The sequence below is a fragment of the Chanodichthys erythropterus genome, chromosome 1, assembly GCF_024489055.1.
Source record: "Chanodichthys erythropterus isolate Z2021 chromosome 1, ASM2448905v1, whole genome shotgun sequence".
Classification (NCBI taxonomy): Eukaryota; Metazoa; Chordata; class Actinopteri; order Cypriniformes; family Xenocyprididae; genus Chanodichthys; species Chanodichthys erythropterus.
Window position 1 is genome coordinate 33,825,776 of NC_090221.1, and position 18,465 is coordinate 33,844,240.

At 35.1% G+C, this 18,465-nt stretch overlaps 1 protein-coding gene across 6 annotated transcripts in view; it reads left to right on the forward strand.

Moving 5' to 3' along the window:
* Positions 1-18,465, forward strand: part of pdgfrb (platelet-derived growth factor receptor, beta polypeptide) — a 52,734-nt gene that overhangs the window by 16,568 nt on the left and 17,701 nt on the right. For 4 of the 6 annotated variants that reach the window (XM_067387113.1, XM_067386795.1, XM_067387031.1 and 1 more), the window contains exons 2-6: positions 7,813-7,892; positions 9,407-9,691; positions 11,465-11,722; positions 12,350-12,480; positions 16,512-16,677. In XM_067387113.1, coding sequence (XP_067243214.1) covers positions 7,844-7,892; positions 9,407-9,691; positions 11,465-11,722; positions 12,350-12,480; positions 16,512-16,677 — 889 coding nt within the window. In that variant the 5' untranslated portion in view covers positions 7,813-7,843. Of the gene's footprint in view, positions 1-3,315; positions 7,738-7,812; positions 7,893-9,406; positions 9,692-11,464; positions 11,723-12,349; positions 12,481-16,511; positions 16,678-18,465 lie in introns of all 6 variants that reach the window. The other 2 variants (XM_067386885.1, XM_067386972.1) reach the window with 2 other exon arrangements.

The window sequence follows — 18,465 nt, forward strand, 5'->3', positions numbered from 1 at the left end:
ACAAAGTCACTCGGGAGTTGTTCTCTATATCAGTGCACACTGTTTCTAAACTCCCTGAAATGCCTCGATTGTAGTCTTGAGTTGTCTTTTCCCGGAATGAACACGTCACAATATTGCTCATTTAAATAATTCCCGTCCAAGGCATATGCAAAAAAACTGGGGCAAGGCCTGGCTGAGGTAGTTATTAGTGTGTTGAAATTTGCGGTTTTGGTAAGGGACGTGACATTTCAGAATCATGATCAAAGCGCTTGACCAATCACAACACACTGGTCCAGCCGATTGCGCTTTTCGGAAGGAGGGGTTTAATATAGACATGAACTAAACAGTGCATTACTGACCGATTGGGAAGAGAGGAGCTGTCAAATATGTGAAAAATAATGTGTTTTATTGAACATTCAAGCATTAAAACCTATTCTAATAGAGCCCAAAAATGATATCAAGACTTTGAAAAAGGGCATAATAGGTCCACTTTTAAACATCAGGGCAACTTTAGGTTTAGGTTTGGCAAAAAAAAACAAAAAAACAAAACTGTAATACAGCCTTGAGTGGTTTGTTTCTTTTATTAAATAGTGGAACACCAATATTCAATAAATATTTTGTTAACACTTTACAATAAGGTCTTGTTAGTTAATGCACTAGCTAATGTTAACTAGCAACAAGCAATCTATTTGAATACTTATTAATCTTTGTTAATGTTAATGAATAAAAAACTACTAAAAAACAACTCTTTATTGTTGATTCATCTTATGTTAGCAAATGGAACTAAAGAGTCCATAATTATAATTATAATAAACAATTTTCTGCCAATTATTGTAATTAGTTTAACTGTAAACTTTTTATAGATGCAGTGTTCAAAGATATCAAAATTAATGAATGATTCTGTAATATAATTAGTCTTGAATTTAGATGTAAACATAGATCTGCAGTTATTAATGTGTATTTGTTATTTTACAACATATTTTTTATATGATTTATCCCATCAGAGATTAGAGCAGATACTTTCTTTTTAATAAAACAGCTTGAAATGGGGAGTGGATGTTGTTCTGGAAAGTGTGAAACAATGCTGGGAACGCTTTGCTTTTATCTTCTTCTTTTTTTTCTGCATCTCATGTTGGAAATCACACAAATATCTTCAACAACATGAGGGAGAGTTATGAGGACAGAGCTTTTATTTTTGGGTGAATTAACACTTTAAATGGATTGAGGTAATCGGTTTCCTCAACTGAAAAGAGTTAGCCTAACTTGTTGGGTTTTACAATGCAGTAAAAAGTCTTTGAATCATATTACAGATCTTAACAAGATTCAACTAATAATGCAAATTGGTGTTTGCCTTTATTTTCCATTTTAAAGTCACGATGTATCTGAAAACTTCCGCCAGTAGTGTTTTGTTGCTCCCTGAGGGAGTTGATGGGGATTTGGGGATCGGGTGGTTTGGGGCATCACCGTCTCATCATCCCAGGGGAAAGCAGGGATAGAAAAAGAGAAACGTTTATTTTAACAGGGATACACTGGATCAGTTTTCCCACAGCCTGTGCCAAAAGTTTAGCTCTGGGAGGGCTGATCCTAAAGCAGCACCCACCTTTAATAAACGCTAATCGAGAACAGGAAGACGCGATGAGAGTTATGAATGTGAGTGCACACGTGTAGGAGCTGGCCGTCCTCCAGATAGATAACCATCTCTGTGTTTGGCCTGAGACCATTCTGCTTTTTTCATACCTAGCGATAAGAGCCTGTGAACCTTTTGTACTGTGAGATTAGATGTGATGAATGTTTGGGGCCAGTCCTCTCGCTGCAGGATTTACTGCCAGTGTTCGTAGAGAGAGGGAAGTACTCTTGAAGACCATTAGAGCTCCATACACTTAATGTATGTGCAGGTCATCAAATCAGCTGACTCTGTTTTAAAGGTGTTTGAACTAAGGAATATGTTCAGAGTTGTAAAAATAACTGAGAAACTGTTCTTAAGTTAAAGTTGTATTGAAATCAAAATTGACAATTTCTGGTTTTTTTTGTTTTTTTTTAATGGAATATTTCAGTGTTTATTATGAATGACTATTCGTTCACATCATTATTTTATTTTAATTCACATGCCCTAAAATAATTTCCTCTAACTCTTGCAGTGACATCTCTTCTCTGATGATGTGTTTAGTGACGTGAGGGCGGGGCAACCTGTCACTCACATGAGATCCACCAATAGCAAACCACAATATAGTATATAGTATAGCATATAGTATTGAAGAACTATTACTCAAATACTTTACACCTGTGAAGGTGTTATTGCTCAAATGTTGTCTTTCATTTTTCAGGAGACTTAAAGCGATTGTTCTCCCAAAATGATCATTATGTCATTATTTACTTAAGCCCTCTCGTTATTTCAAACATGTATGGCTTTCTTTCTTTTGTGGAAAAATGTCCCAGTGTTTTTTTTTTTTGTTTTGTTTTTGTGTGTGTGTGTGTGTGTGCAATGAAAGTGAATGTTGCTTGAACCCCAACATTTTTTAAAGTATTTCTTTTGAATTCTGGAGAAGAAAGAAATACAGGTTTAGAATGGCATGATGGTGAAAATGATCTGTTTTGGGTCAAATATCCTTTTAATGGAGCTTTGAGTCAACATTGTCTGAGATGTTTATACTAAAACACCCTAGCAACTCCCTAGCAACACCCTAGCAACTGCTATCAACCCAAAATAGCATAGGAATTGCCAATCAATGCCCTATCTAGCAACGTCAAACATCCACTCAGAACACGTTGGCAACTGCTTAGCAACACCCTGGCAACCACCTAGAACAGATAGTAAGCAAGGCTTTATTTATATAGCAGATTTTTATAACTGTGTTAACAATGTGCATAACAGAAGAGAAAAACATGTGCTGTATATGCATTCACAGAAACAGACAAACAAAAAGTGCATAGATAATAGAAATTCAAATCATCAAGGAATGTCTCTAGTGATACTCTTTTTAAAAGTGCATAGTCTAGTTCCTGTGTCTAGTTCCCTTAATGTGGTTCTGTTTTACTGTGAATATGATGTCTCATCACCACACGGAGGGCACAGCAGCAGAGTCACAGTGTTTTTCACAACATTTAAGGAGCTCCGGCTGTCCGAGGGGGATTTTTGGATGGTTTTATTCAAGTATGTGTGCGTTATTCCTGGTCTTGGTGGTCTGCATGTCTCTCACACACCCACGCTGAATCTATACACATGTTCCCGAACACACACAGGAAGCAGGAGGCCCTGCTGCTGAATGCGAAGAACAACATCTAAAATTGTTTCTTTTCTCAATGCCTTTGTTTTTCTTTTTCCACTTTTCTTTCAAGGCTGCGTATGTTTCCCAGGAGCCCGTGCAGAAGAACAGACGGCAGTTTTGGTGACTTCCCCCTCTAACTGGCTCCCACTTCATCAGTGCGGCGCTGCCAGATGTTTAAGGAAAACAATCTCTCGTATAAAGATAATCCCAGCAGAGACGAGCAGCTCGGGGATAGTTTATATGGGTGCAAGAACGACGGTCCTTGCGGAAACCGTGTGACGTCTGGTGGGAATTCTGGGATGTATCTGTTGTGTCACAGAATGACACATTTGAGAGTGTTAGCAGGAGATCGGGATGCTGGGAAGGGTCAGACGAGCACGCCGTTCCCATCCCAACACCCACACACATGCACATACACACACTCTAAGGACACTCAGTAGACGCCACATCTGTTTACATTAAGTAAACCAATATATCATGATAGCATGATAGAGCTATTAGACTCAATCATCACTATAACTAGTGTTCACTATGACTAGAATCTTCAGACAGTAACTGTGCGTTCACACCGGCGAGAGCGGCGTGGCGCGTCTTGGGCGGTGAGAGCAAGTTCAACTTTATGGTAAAGAGCCATGACGCAGTTCAGTGGCAACCGATCGGAATGTAGAGGTCCTTGCTTGAGAGGTTTCCGATTGGTTGCCACAACTTGTCATTTACTTTGACCCTCCCGCCAACGGCAGTTTGAACGCACAGTACAGCATTGTTGGCAGGGCAGCCAAGGTGAATTTCCATGCTCTTGCTGGAGGCGGGGTGAACGCACAGTAAGAAACTACTTAGCAACCACCCAGAATGCCTTAAAAATCACATTGCAACACTCTAAAATGCTTACAGCGCCTTAGAAACTGCATAGCAACACCCTGGTAACCACCCAGAACACCTTAAAACCACACAGCAACACTCTAAAATGCTTAGAACACCTCAGCACATGCGTAGTAACGCCCTGGTAACCACCCAGAACATCTTACAAAGCACATAGAAACACTATAAAATGCTTAGAATGCCTAATCAACCACCCAGAACACTTTAAAAAAAATACATGTAGCAGCACTATAAAGTTTTTTTTTTACTACTAATGCCGTAGCAGCTGCATAGCAACACCTTGGCAACCACCAAGAATATGAAACAACTAGAACCTTGGCAACTAAGAGCAACAAGCTGATAACCACCCAGAACACCTTAAAACCACACAGCAACACTCTAAAATACACTAGTACATGCATGGTAACGCCCTGGCAACCACCCAGAACACCTTAAAACCACACAGCAACACTCTAAAATACCCTAGTACATGCATAGTAATGCCCTGGCAACCACCCAGAACACCTTAAAATCGCACAGCAACACTCTAAAATGCGTAGAACACTTTAGCACATGTATAGTAACGCCCTAGCAACCACCCAGAACACCTTAAAACCGCACAGCAACACTCTAAAATGCGTAGAACACTTTAGCACATGTATAGTAACGCCCTAGCAACCATCCAGTACACCTTAAAACCGCACAGCAACACTACAAATTGCTTAGAACACCTTAGCACTCACATAGTAATGCCCTGGCAACCACCCAGTACATCTTAAAAAGCACAAAGCAATGCTGTAAAATGCTTAGAATGCCTTAGCAACCACCTAGAACACCTTAAAAACATAGCAACACTAAATGCTTAGAATTCATAAAGGATTTCTGACTTTTCATGTTGTATAGCTGGTATTTCTGTCATAGATGTTAATTTAATGTTGAAGTCTACAGTACCAGATGAGGGTGGATGACAATGGCAGCATTAGATTTCCCTAATCTAATGCATAATTGTTTTTTGCATGAGCTCTTTTCAGCAATCGGACGGCTCCTGCATGAGTCTGTGGTCTTTCTGACGCAGGTTGGCCACAGTGAAGCTTTTCTAGAGCCCAGAGAGATGTTAGCATGAAAAAGAGCCCGTTCTGACATGGACCACCTCAGCCTCATTCTGGCCTCTCTCTCTTTCCTTCAGAGCTACCGTTCTTTAGTCTTTCATATTCTTCTTCTTCTTCTGTGTTTTTTAGCCAGTGTTTCTCTCTCTCTCCCTCTGAAAGGGTTTGATTCAGAGCTCTTTTCATTGCTGGGCTGCTTGGCAGCGAAATATTCCACCGTATTCATCTTGCCTTTTTTCAGATGTTATGTTTTTTTCTGGTGCTCTTGGTCTCACTGCAGCTTTCAGAGGATTCAGCACATTCTAAAACTAGAAAAGTAACTGCAGCTTACAGACCTGATGCTTCTCATTTTAAAATGGCCTATTTTTATTTGCAATGAATGTTTGATTCCTTCAGTTTTATGCATCTTCAGAAGGACTTAAATAGTTCATTGACTCACAGTCATGTGTATGTGTGTGTAAGCATGACTCCTGGGGTCTTTGTCAATGTCCCCTGTGTATCGGAGATCATGAGAAAGTTTCCAAGTCTTTTCTGGGAATACACATTGCACAAACTCCTCCTAAAGCAACTATAACAGCACTCAAGGCTCCTTGTTCTGTTCTGTATGTCGCTCCTGAGGGACCAGCAGCATTTTATGAACTGCGTTTTTCCTCTGGCAGTATATTAGTGACGAGAGAGAGAGCCTTAATGGGCATCTCACAGGATTTGTGTGGGATGCTTGATTTTGATTGCTCTGGTGAGATAGTGATGATATTTTTAAAAGACTCAACAGCACATTATTACTTATTGACTGGTCGGAAAATGTTTTCAATATGAAGTGTATGTGTTAAACTGTATTAGACCTTTCAGTTGAACAGTAGAGTAAACATACTATCAGAACTATACTATGCGAGTATGCAAATATATTAAAGTTTATGAGAGCAAAAAGATGATTGCATCCTGAAATCTGCTTTATTTCATGAAGCAACACTTGAGAACTTCGAGTTTCATTGTGTGGCTAAAAATACCAATGATTAGATCACCCTACCAAACATATTTAACGAGTTAAGAACTCATTTCTCCAGGGTTATGCATTTCGCTCTTTTTCCAGTGACTCCCTCGAAGGGTTCCTCCTCCGCTTTTTTGCCCTCCGCCCGCCTCTTCTCTGCGATATGTTCTTCTTCCGCCCTCTCTGGTTTTTCCCACCCTGGTTTTGCACCCAGTGATCCAGCTTTAACTGTTTCCAGACCTCCAAAACCCCCACCCCCACCCCCACCTCACCCCACCCATCCATCCATTTCCATCCACAACAACCCCATCCCATCAACCCTAGTGTTTACTTACACACACACATCCACATCCTGGTGGATTTGGCTCATTTTGACCTTTGACCTCTATGACTAACCCATAGAACACCTTAAAAGGGATCAGATCTCTCATAATTAGACAGATCATGTAAACTTTAATTTTTATTTGTGCTTTCACAAGCACCTACAGATACTCAAAGGCTTTCTGTAAATAAATGGTGCTAAAGTCTTACATTTCTCATCAAGTTTTTCAGTCATCTTTATTAGTGGTGTCACTAGTCGATCCTTACTAGTACTATTGCAGAGGTATGATGATATTTTTTGATGTGATCAAAATGAAGTTTTAAAAATAGGTATTCAAGTTAAGTGTGTACGTCATTCTGCAGCATTTGTGCTTGAATTTTTTTATTTTATTTTACTTATTATAATTTAGATTTTTATTTTATTTTTATATTTTTTTTATATTCAATCTTTTATTTTATTCATTTGATGTATAAAATATGATATTGTTTATTTTTATTTATCTATACATTGACTAGTTTTTCCATTTACTCACACATTCATTAATTTATTGATTCTCACATTGATTCATTCATTCACTCTTGCATTGATTAATTTTTTGATTCCTTACATTGATTCATTTGTTTATTCGCTCACACTTTCATTCATTTATTGATTCTCATATTGATTTGTTCATTCCTTTACTCATGCATGCATTTAATTAATAATTCTTAAATTGATTTATGTTCGTCTATGTATTCATTCAGTCATTTTTCATTTTATTTTTATTTACTTATTAATTTTATTTTCTGTTATGTTATTTATTTCTTTGTTTATATCATACAAATAATGCATGAACACATTTTACTAATTTAATTTAATTTGTATGAAGCTGTTGTTTTGTTAGGAAGCTCATTGTGAGTGCAGTAGATGCCACTGAATGTGCCGCAGTGAAAAATGCAACAATAACAGCGTTTGTGAAACATGCTTCTGTTTGTGTGCAGTCAGGCATGTGTGTCCCTCTCTGAAGCCTTTGTGAGAAGCGGCCCGTATGTTATTCCACACAGCGTTTCACATCCAGTCAGTTGAATGAAGATACGCAAGAAAATTAAAGATCATGTCATGGAAATATAGTCAGGAACTCTTTGTATATTCTTTCATGCGCATGAGTTTTTAAAAGGACTTCACTAGAGGAATATGACATACTGAGGAATATTCTCTTTTGTAAAAATAAATGTTGAGGTAAGTTGTGTAAGGTTGCTGTTTCCTTTGGCTTTGAGGCGAATCAATCCTGAGTTGTTTTTCCTCCATCTGCAGAGTCTAAACGTGTGCTTCTCTGGAAGACAGCATGAAGAGTTTCACCATCAGCCGGTTCCAACTGACTGCCATGACAACAGGTAACAGACTAAACAAACCCCAAAATAATGACTTAACCAAATAAACCCGACCTAAAGCTCAGTATATTCATGCCTGACGCTCAGTGTCTTCTGTGTTTAATGTAGAGAAATTAAAAAAATGATTTATTATTTTATTGCTTATTTGACACTTTCGGTTATTAAAAGCAATTAAAATTCCTGAAACACTAACCGTTTTGGAAAACTAATTTATCTAGATTCTCACATGAAGATATATTGTAACTTAAAAACCAGTTTTAAAGGGTTAGTTCACCCCAAAATGAAAAATTCCCCATAATTTACTTACCATCAAGCTATTCTATGTGTATATAACTATCATCTTTCAGCCAAAAGTTAACACTTTTTAGACGCAAGTCAATAGATATCATCATGCTTCCCCTGTTGATTGTATTAGGACAATTGTTTTGTATTAAATTATTTCTGAAATGTAATGTTTAATTAATTAATATCTAATTAAAAAATGTACTAATTTGCATACATTTGCAAAGAAATCTGAACATTGGAAAAAGCCAGGTTCAAATTCTTGTTACATTTTGTTGACATGTTAGCGTTTAAGAGTTTCTCATTCAGAATCAAATGTAAACATCCAAATAAATGCCATACTCACAGGAATCGATGTATGCATGACAAACACTTTAAAGATCCATTTTGAGGGTTATATTAGCTGTGTGAACTTTGTGTTTGCTGTTTAAGGCAGTTGAGAGCTCGCAGGGGCGGGGAGGGGGAGATTTAAAGGGGCCGCACGCTTAATCTGTGAATATGTAATTATGGCTCAAAATAGGCAGTTAAAAAAATTAATAAAAAAAAATCTATGGGGTATTTTGAGCTGAAACTTCACAGACACGTTCACGGGACACCTTAGACTTATATTACATCTTTTGAAAAGGGGTTCTAGGGCACCTTTAAGGATACTTATTGTAATTGAAATCTACAGACACAAATACATAAAGTTTAATAAAATAAACACTTATTTTGGATGTTTTCTCTCCACTAGTCTGTAATGTCTTGAGAACTTGTTAATCATGGAGAAACCTGAAATTAATGTACTCAAAATTATTCTTGAGTTATTGTAGAGCAGTAATGAGTGAAGTTTTACTAATCTGAATAGGCTTTATGCCAAACGTCACATGAACAAACAGGGAATCTGGTTTCATCGCATCTGCTTGTCAGAGAAATTGTTAAAGGCAGTACAAATTGACGGCAATGTCTATAGACTTTTAAGGTAATTAGTTAACCTAGCTAGTTCTTTTTTTGTTGGCGTTTTATTTGTTTTAAATATCTAAATGTTAATGAGAAGAAAAATAAAACAACTTTTAGAAATCATATGCAATGGATATTATTCATCTTTGCTCACTCCTTTGAAGGCGTCTTGGGTAAAACAGCTCAATATTTAATGAAGCACTTACAAAAGACCTGAACCGGAAGCGGTGCGGCCTGTTTTACAGAATACGGTTTATTGCATCTAAGCTCAATGCTGGTTTGTTGGTGTTGTGCAGGTTTGGTTCTGCTCTGTCTGGGAAGTTCAGGTCTGGAACTCAATCCCGAAGTTCCACAGGTCGTCTTACCTATCAACTCCTCCTTCACCATCACCTGCTCCGGCTGGAGTAACGTCACCTGGCGCTTCAAGCGGGAGGAGAACGTTCCGGAGTTCCACACCGAGAGCCGAAGTCCCACCTCCAGTGTTCTCAGTCTGGAGCAGGTCACCTGGAGACACACAGGGGTTTATGTGTGCATGGAGAACGGGACAAATGTTACCAGAGAGGTGGCCGTCTTTGTGCCTGGTAAGAACATCAGTGTGTGTTAGTGCTGAGCTCACAAAAATATTCGAAATTGGTTATTTAATACTGATAGACTACAAGTAAGGCAAGTTATATTTGAACATTTTAACATTAGAAAGGTAGATGTTAGCATTGGAAACATTGATGTTTTTAGGTAGTTTTGAATGTGATTTTCTCAAAAGTGATGTTAATTTTCTGTTGTATGTGAATTTTCACTTATATATTTATTCATTTGTTTCATGCAATTATGCATTCATTTATTCATTCTCACATTGATTTGTTCACTCAACCATTTATTAATTTATTCATTCTCACATTGGTTCATTTGTTCATTCAGTCATGCATTAATTTACTCACTCACACATTCATTTATTGATTCTCATATTGATTTGTTCGTTCATTCACTCATGCATTCATGTACTAACTCAAATTTATCGATTCTCACATTGATTCTTTTGTTCATTCACTCGACATTCATTAATTTATCGACTCTCACATTTATTTTTTTAGTTTATTCACTTACATATTCATTTATTGATTTGGACATTTATTCATTCGTTCATTCAATTTCACATTCTTTCATTTATTGATTCTCACATTGATTTGTTTGTTTGTTTGTTTACTCACTCAAGCATTCATCAATATATTGATTCTTACATTTATTCATTTGTTCATTCACTTATTCATTTATTCATTTAATGATTCTCACACTGATTTTTGTTTGTTCATTCACTTACACATCCATTGAGTTATCGATTCTTGCATTGATTAGTTTGTTCATTCACTTTCAATTTATTTATTGATTCCCCCTTTGATTCGTTCATTTATTCACTCACACATTCAAGTCACCTTTATTTATATATTGTTTTATACAGAACAAATGATAAACAGGCAGAAACAGGCACAAAGCAGTGATAAACAGGAAAACAATGATCAATGATGCAAACAGAATTCAATTCTGCTGTAAAGCAGCTCTAGAAAAAAGGCAACGGTGTCATTGCTCGGCTGAAATCAGTTCAGAGTTAAATCACTTCAGTATATGTAAAGTTCATCAATTATGAAATGAGTTCAATTCAGATATAAAACAGATCTGCAGAAAACAGATGTCATCATTGATGTCATCATTCACTAATTTATTGATTCTCAAATTTATTTGTTTGTTCAATCATACATTCACTCATGCATTCATTCATTTCTTGATTTGTTTAATTCACTCATGCATTCAATAATTTATTGATTTGTTTGTCCATTCATTCATTTATTCATTCATTCACTCATTAATTCATTTATTGATTTGTTAATTCACTCATTCATTCATTTATTGATTTTTTTTGTCCATTCACTTATGCATTCATTCATTCATTTGTTAATTCATTTGTTTATTCATCCACTCATGCATTCATTCATTCATTTATTGGTTTGTTTGTTCATTCCCTCATGCATTCATTCATTCGTTTGTTCATTCACGCATGCATTCATTCATTCATTCATTTGTTTATTCATTCAGTCGCGCATTCATTCATTCATTCATTCATTTGTTTATTTATTCACTCACTCATGTATTCATTTATTTATTGATTTGTTTGTTCATTCACTCATGCATTCATTCATTCATTTATTCATTGCTTTGTTATTTATTCACTCATGCATTCATTCATTTATTCATTGCTTTGTTATTTATTCACTCATGCATTCATTCAATCATTGAATTGATAATTTTTTTCCCTCATGCATTCATTCGTTCAAACATTGATTCATTAATTCTGTCTACCTCAGATCCTGATGTGTGGTTCCTCGAGAACGATCACAACATGGTGACTAAGACGAGTGAGGAAGGCACAATCCCGTGTCTGGTGACGGACCCGTCGATAAACATCACGCTGTATGATAAAGAAACAGAGATGGTGGTGGAGGGCTCGTACAACCCCAGCGTGGGCTACACCGCCGCCCTGGAGGACAGAAACTACAAATGCAAAGGAGAGTTCAACGGCGAGGAGAAAGAGTCAATCTTGTTCCACGTCTACAGTATATATGGTATATTTGCTTAAGTGCTTTTTTATACTTTGAAAATGTATTATCTCTGATCATATATTTTCTCAGATTTACCGGAGTTCGCAGTAATGCTTAATTTAAGTATCAACTTTGTCTCGGATGTTTCTCAGATATCAAAACAGACTTAAGCGAGTCAGTAGTCATCATCCAGTAAGAGTATAGAGCTATTAAATATGAAATACAGAATGAGAAAAGATTGAGTGCACATTGAGATTGACTTGCAGTCTTCAAATCATTTTTTCAATGTAGAAGAAACGATAGAAGGAAGAGGTATTTGTGACTTTTCTTTCCTATACATACGTATGAATTATCTCGAGGTCTGCTAATGCCTCAATATTACAGACATTTATTACTGTATTTACCATTCATGTATCAACATTACAGGCAATTATTTGCTAAATGAAGCTGTTCTGAGTTAAAAACGCTCACCATTTACTTTTCATAGTTGATGGTTAAAAAATGAATAGAGCCCATGTGTAACACATCTGTTCTCCTCCATTATCTGTGTCATCATTAATTGGACCAAGTCTCCTTGTAAACACATCAGATGATTTGTTTTCTGTCAAACAATAGCCGTTTTTGTTCTTTCTTTCGCACACATGTCTTCAGCTCCAGAGGGTCTGGATCCCTACATCAACGCCTCCAAAACGGTCCTGAAACAGGGCGAGACGCTGAACGTTAACTGTACTGTTCACGGCGCGCTGCTCGTCTACTTCTCCTGGGATTTTCCCAACAAAGACGTGAGTGGGCTGAAAATAATGTTTTCATTATTTTTCCGTTCGAGCACTTAGAGCTCCCGTGAGAAGCTCCACATGTTGCAATCACCTCAAGATGTGCGGACACACCTCTCCCCTGACCATCGTCATGAGAAACACGTGTTTTTATTAAGAGATAACTCTTGTGAAAGTGAAAAGCCAAAACGACAAAAGCAAGTTTGTAGCTGTAGTTTAAGCACATCAGCAGAATGAATATAAATTGAGGATTTTAATATCTAAACATTCTTAAATGAAGATACATTCGTACGCACTATTTACTAATTCGTTCCCTCGATTTGCTAAATCATGTGTACTATTTATTAATTAGATTAATCGATTTGCTAAATCGTGTGCACTATTTACTAATTTGTTTCCTTGATTTTCTAAATCGTGCACACAATTCACTAATTCGTTTCCTTGATTTGCTCAATCATGTGACCCATTTATTAATTCGTTCCCTTGATTTGCTAAATTGTGTGCACTATTTACTAATGTTTTTCCTTGATTTGCTAAATCGTGCACACAATTCACTAATTTGTTTCCTCGATTTGCTAAATTTTGTGCACTATTTACTAATTTGTTTCCTTGATTTGCTAAATCGTGCACACAATTTACTAATTCGTTCCCTCGATTTGCTAAATCGTGTGCACTATTTACTAATTTGTTTCCTTGATTTACTAAATCGTGCAGACAATTCACTAATTTGTTTCCTTGATTTGCTAAATCGTGTGCACTATTTACTAATTTGTTTCCTTGATTTGCTAAATTGTGTGCACTATTTACTAATTTTTTTCCTTGATTTGCTAAATTGTGTGCACTATTTACTAATTTTTTTCCTTGATTTACTAAATCGTGCACACAATTCACTAATTTGTTTCCTCGATTTGCTAAATTGTGTGCACTATTTACAAATTTTTTTCCTTGATTTACTAAATCGTGCACACAATTCACTAATTTGTTTCCTCGATTTGCTAAATTGTGTGCACTATTTACTAATTTTTTTCCTTGATTTACTAAATCGTGCACACAATTCACTAATTTGTTTCCTCGATTTGCTAAATCGTGTGCACTATTTACTAATTTTTTTCCTTGATTTGCTAAATTGTGTGCACTATTTACTAATTTTTTTCCTTGATTTACTAAATCGTGCACACAATTCACTAATTTGTTTCCTCGATTTGCTAAATTGTGTGCACTATTTACTAATTTTTTTCCTCGATTTACTAAATCGTGCAGACAATTCACTAATTTGTTTCCTCGATTTGCTAAATTGTGTGCACTATTTACTAATTTTTTTCCTTGATTTACTAAATCGTGCAGACAATTCACTAATTTGTTTCCTCGATTTGCTAAATTTTGTGCACTATTTACTAATTTGTTTCCTTGATTTTCTAAATCGTGCACACAATTCACTAATTCGTTTCCTTGATTTGCTCAATCATGTGACCCATTTATTAATTCGTTCCCTTGATTTGCTAAATTGTGTGCACTATTTACTAATTTTTTTCCTTGATTTGCTAAATCGTGCACACAATTCACTAATTTGTTTCCTCGATTTGCTAAATTTTGTGCACTATTTACTAATTTGTTTCCTTGATTTGCTAAATCGTGTGCACTATTTACTAATTTTTTTCCTTGATTTACTAAATCGTGTGCACTATTTACTAATTTGTTTCCTTGATTTGCTAAATTGTGTGCACTATTTACTAATTTTTTTCCTTGATTTACTAAATCGTGTGCACTATTTACTAATTTGTTTCCTTGATTTACTAAATCGTGTGCACTATTTACTAATTTGTTTCCTTGATTTGCTAAATTGTGTGCACTATTTACTAATTTTTTTCCTTGATTTACTAAATCGTGTGCACTATTTACTAATTTTTTTCCTTGATTTACTAAATCGTGTGCACTATTTACTAATTTGTTTCCTTGATTTGCTAAATTGTGTGCACTATTTACTAATTTTTTTCCTTGATTTACTAAATCGTGTGCACTATTTACTAATTTGTTTCCTTGATTTACTAAATCGTGTGCACTATTTACTAATTTGTTTCCTTGATTTGCTAAATTGTGTGCACTATTTACTAATTTGTTTCCTTGATTTGCTAAATCGTGTGCACTATTTACTAATTTGTTTCCTTGATTTGCTAAATTGTGTGCACTATTTACTAATTTGTTTCCTTGATTTGCTAAATCGTGTGCACTATTTACTAATTTGTTTCCTTGATTTGCTAAATTGTGTGCACTATTTACTAATTTTTTTCCTTGATTTACTAAATCGTGCACACAATTCACTAATTTGTTTCCTCGATTTGCTAAATTGTGTGCACTATTTACTAATTTTTTTCCTTGATTTACTAAATCGTGCACACAATTCACTAATTTGTTTCCTCGATTTGCTAAATTGTGTGCACTATTTACAATTTTTTTTCCTCGATTTACTAAATCGTGCAGACAATTCACTAATTTGTTTCCTCGATTTGCTAAATTGTGTGCACTATTTACTAATTTTTTTCCTCGATTTACTAAATCGTGCAGACAATTCACTAATTTGTTTCCTCGATTTGCTAAATTGTGTGCACTATTTACTAATTTTTTTCCTTGATTTACTAAATCGTGCACACAATTCACTAATTTGTTTCCTCGATTTGCTAAATTGTGTGCACTATTTACTAATTTTTTTCCTTGATTTACTAAATCGTGCAGACAATTCACTAATTTGTTTCCTCGATTTGCTAAATTGTGTGCACTATTTACTAATTTTTTTCCTTGATTTACTAAATCGTGCACACAATTCACTAATTTGTTTCCTTGATTTGCTAAATTGTGTGCACTATTTACTAATTTTTTTCCTTGATTTACTAAATCGTGCACACAATTCACTAATTTGTTTCCTCGATTTGCTAAATTGTGTGCACTATTTACTAATTTTTTTCCTTGATTTACTAAATCGTGCAGACAATTCACTAATTTGTTTCCTCGATTTGCTAAATTGTGTGCACTATTTACTAATTTTTTTCCTTGATTTACTAAATCGTGCAGACAATTCACTAATTTGTTTCCTTGATTTGCTAAATTGTGTGCACTATTTACAAATTTTTTTCCTTGATTTGCTAAATCGTGCAGACAATTCACTAATTTGTTTCCTTGATTTGCTAAATCGTGCAGACAATTCACTAATTTGTTTCCTTGATTTGCTAAATCATGCACACAATTTACTAATTTGTTTCCTCAATTTGCTAAATCACGTGCACTATTTATGAATTAGATTCATCGATTTGCTAAATCATGTGCACTATTTACTAATTTGTTTCCTTGATTTGCTAAATCGTGCACACAATTCACTAATTCGTTTCCTCCATTTGCTAAATCGTGTGCACTATTTACTAATTTGTTTCCTTGATTTACTAAATCAGTTTACTAAATCAGTTTACTAAATCGTAATAGTTTCCTCGATTTGCTAAATCATGTGCACTATTTATTAATTAGATTCATCGATTTGCTAAATCGTGCGCACTATTTGCTAATTCATTCCCTCGATTTATAAATTGTGTACATGATTTGGCCTAATATTTTTTGTTCTGCATGTCATGTGCAGGGCTCCATATAATCTCACTTAATTTTGATCTTTTCCGAAAACAAGACCTTATGTGTCATTTTGCTTCTCAAGTAAATGTATCTCAATTGATGTTTAGATATTTGTACTGCTAAACAAGTCAACAACAATGTGTTGGAAATTCATTTTTTTGCAGTGAATGCAATTTAATTGCTAAACCAGAACCAAAAATTATGCACCAAATAATGGCACCAAAAAAGCCCCTGAAATGCCCATTCAGTGTATATATTGAATTTCAGGGGCATTTTTATAATTTTTGGTGCATAAGTTGAATTTTTTTTTAAATAGATTTTTAAGGGGCATTTACAACTAAAATGTGTCTGTTAAAAGTTGAAAATATTGTCTCATTGGAAAAGTACATTTCTGCCACTGATCCAAACCCCAATTTTTTGACTCTCAGGTGGGAAACATTGAGCCCTTGACTGACTTCCTGTCAGCCACAAGCATGCGGTCCTGTCTTAACATCACAGACATCTCGCTGGCCAGATCGGGACAGTATGTTTGTCACGTGCATGAGAGTGTGCAGGACATTATGGCTTCAGCCAGTATTGACATCACCGTTCTGGGTAAGACCTGCAGATATCACACAGCAGATGCATCAGATTTACATTATTCTGTCTATGAATGCATATAATAAAGTTCGGCTACTCGAATCAGTGAAGGTCAGCACCAGGGTTACTATACACTGTAAAAAATGATGAAATTTTAAATTAAGCAAAGAATATTGGAGTTGTTTTACAAGAAACTTCTACTCAGTTTTTCTAATTCAGTGTGTTACTTGCCATTTCTTTGTAATTATTTGTGAAACTTGCTAGCAATTTCTGAGTAAAAATTGTAGAAGGAAATCCTACACCATTTTTTTTTTTAACATTAAATGAACTAAAATTAAAACTTTAAATTAAAGATTCAGAAATTAAAGAAATTAAAATGAATACTTCAACTGAAATAAAAAATATTTTTTATTTTCATTATTAATGTTATTATTTTGTTGTTTTATTTTATTATTTTTAAATGTTTTATACACTTTCATTTAGATTAACTTGATGTACTATAATAATTAAAACTGAAATAAAATTAATAAAAAAATATATAGACTAAAACTAATAAAAATGCCAAAAACACAATCAAATAACAAAAACTTTTACTGAAATGAAAACAGAAAATATAAAAATAAAAACTAATTCAAAATATTAATAAAAACTATAAGAGTATCTCAATGCTAAAATAACACTGCTCAGCACCATTTTTGCAGCTCTCTGGTAAAACTCCATGAAGAGCGGTCTTCATCATCTGATGTGTGCGTGAGCTGTGAAATATGGGTGGCATCTTTTCAATGATGCTTTGATTCAAACGCTAATTAAATCAACATCCTTCGCTTTAAAACAAGTCCTCAGTCTCATAGCATCTCCTGTGATGGAAAACTGGCCCTGATTTTTGCGCTCCTTCACGCTGTGTGTGAATGCAGACCTTCTGCAGAAGGGAGTGAGTTATGTTTGTGTTTAACATTATGAAACCACAGCATCCAAACAGCTGTACACAGGAACCCTTGAGGAACGCTGCAGACGCGAGTCAGAGGAACCGATGTAGATCAATGCAGATCTTTGTAAAAGTGTCAGCAGCATTTGCACACGCAGCATTTTGCCTCGACACACAGGATGCAGTAATGTTTAGGAAGAAAGTGCTTTTAGCACCTGAACGTTTAGATTATGATCTATCAGCTGTGAGTGAGAGCACACTTATGGAATATTAAATACATTATGTAAGAAGATGAGCAAGCAAAACTCACTCTTTCTTACTCATAGGATATCATAGGTTTCATAATTGGTGTTGGTAAGATTTTTTAATGGTTTTGAAAAGTCTCCTGTACTCACCAAGGCTGCATTAATTTGATCAAAAATACAGTAAAAACCGGAATATTGTGAAATATTATTACAAGTCAAAATAACTGTATTCTATTTAAAAATGTTTTAAAATGTAATTTATTTCTGTGATTCAAAGCTGAATTTACAGCATCATACTCCAGTCTTCAGTGTCACATGATCCTTCATAAATTATTCTAATATGCTAATGTCTTATTATTATCAATGGTGAAAACACAGATTGTGGAAAGTTCAAAAGAAGAGCATTTGTTTGAAAATGACTCTTTTATAATATTATCTTTACTATCACTTTATATCAATTTAATGATTTCTTGCTGAATAAAAATATTAATTTCTTTCTTTAAAAAAATCTTACTGACCCTAAACTTTTAAACAGTATTGTATATAATAATTAGTGGTGCTTATTGGCAAGAATCACTATTACGATTGTTCACAGTTTGTATTAACTGACTATGTTATTTTCATCTATCTGTC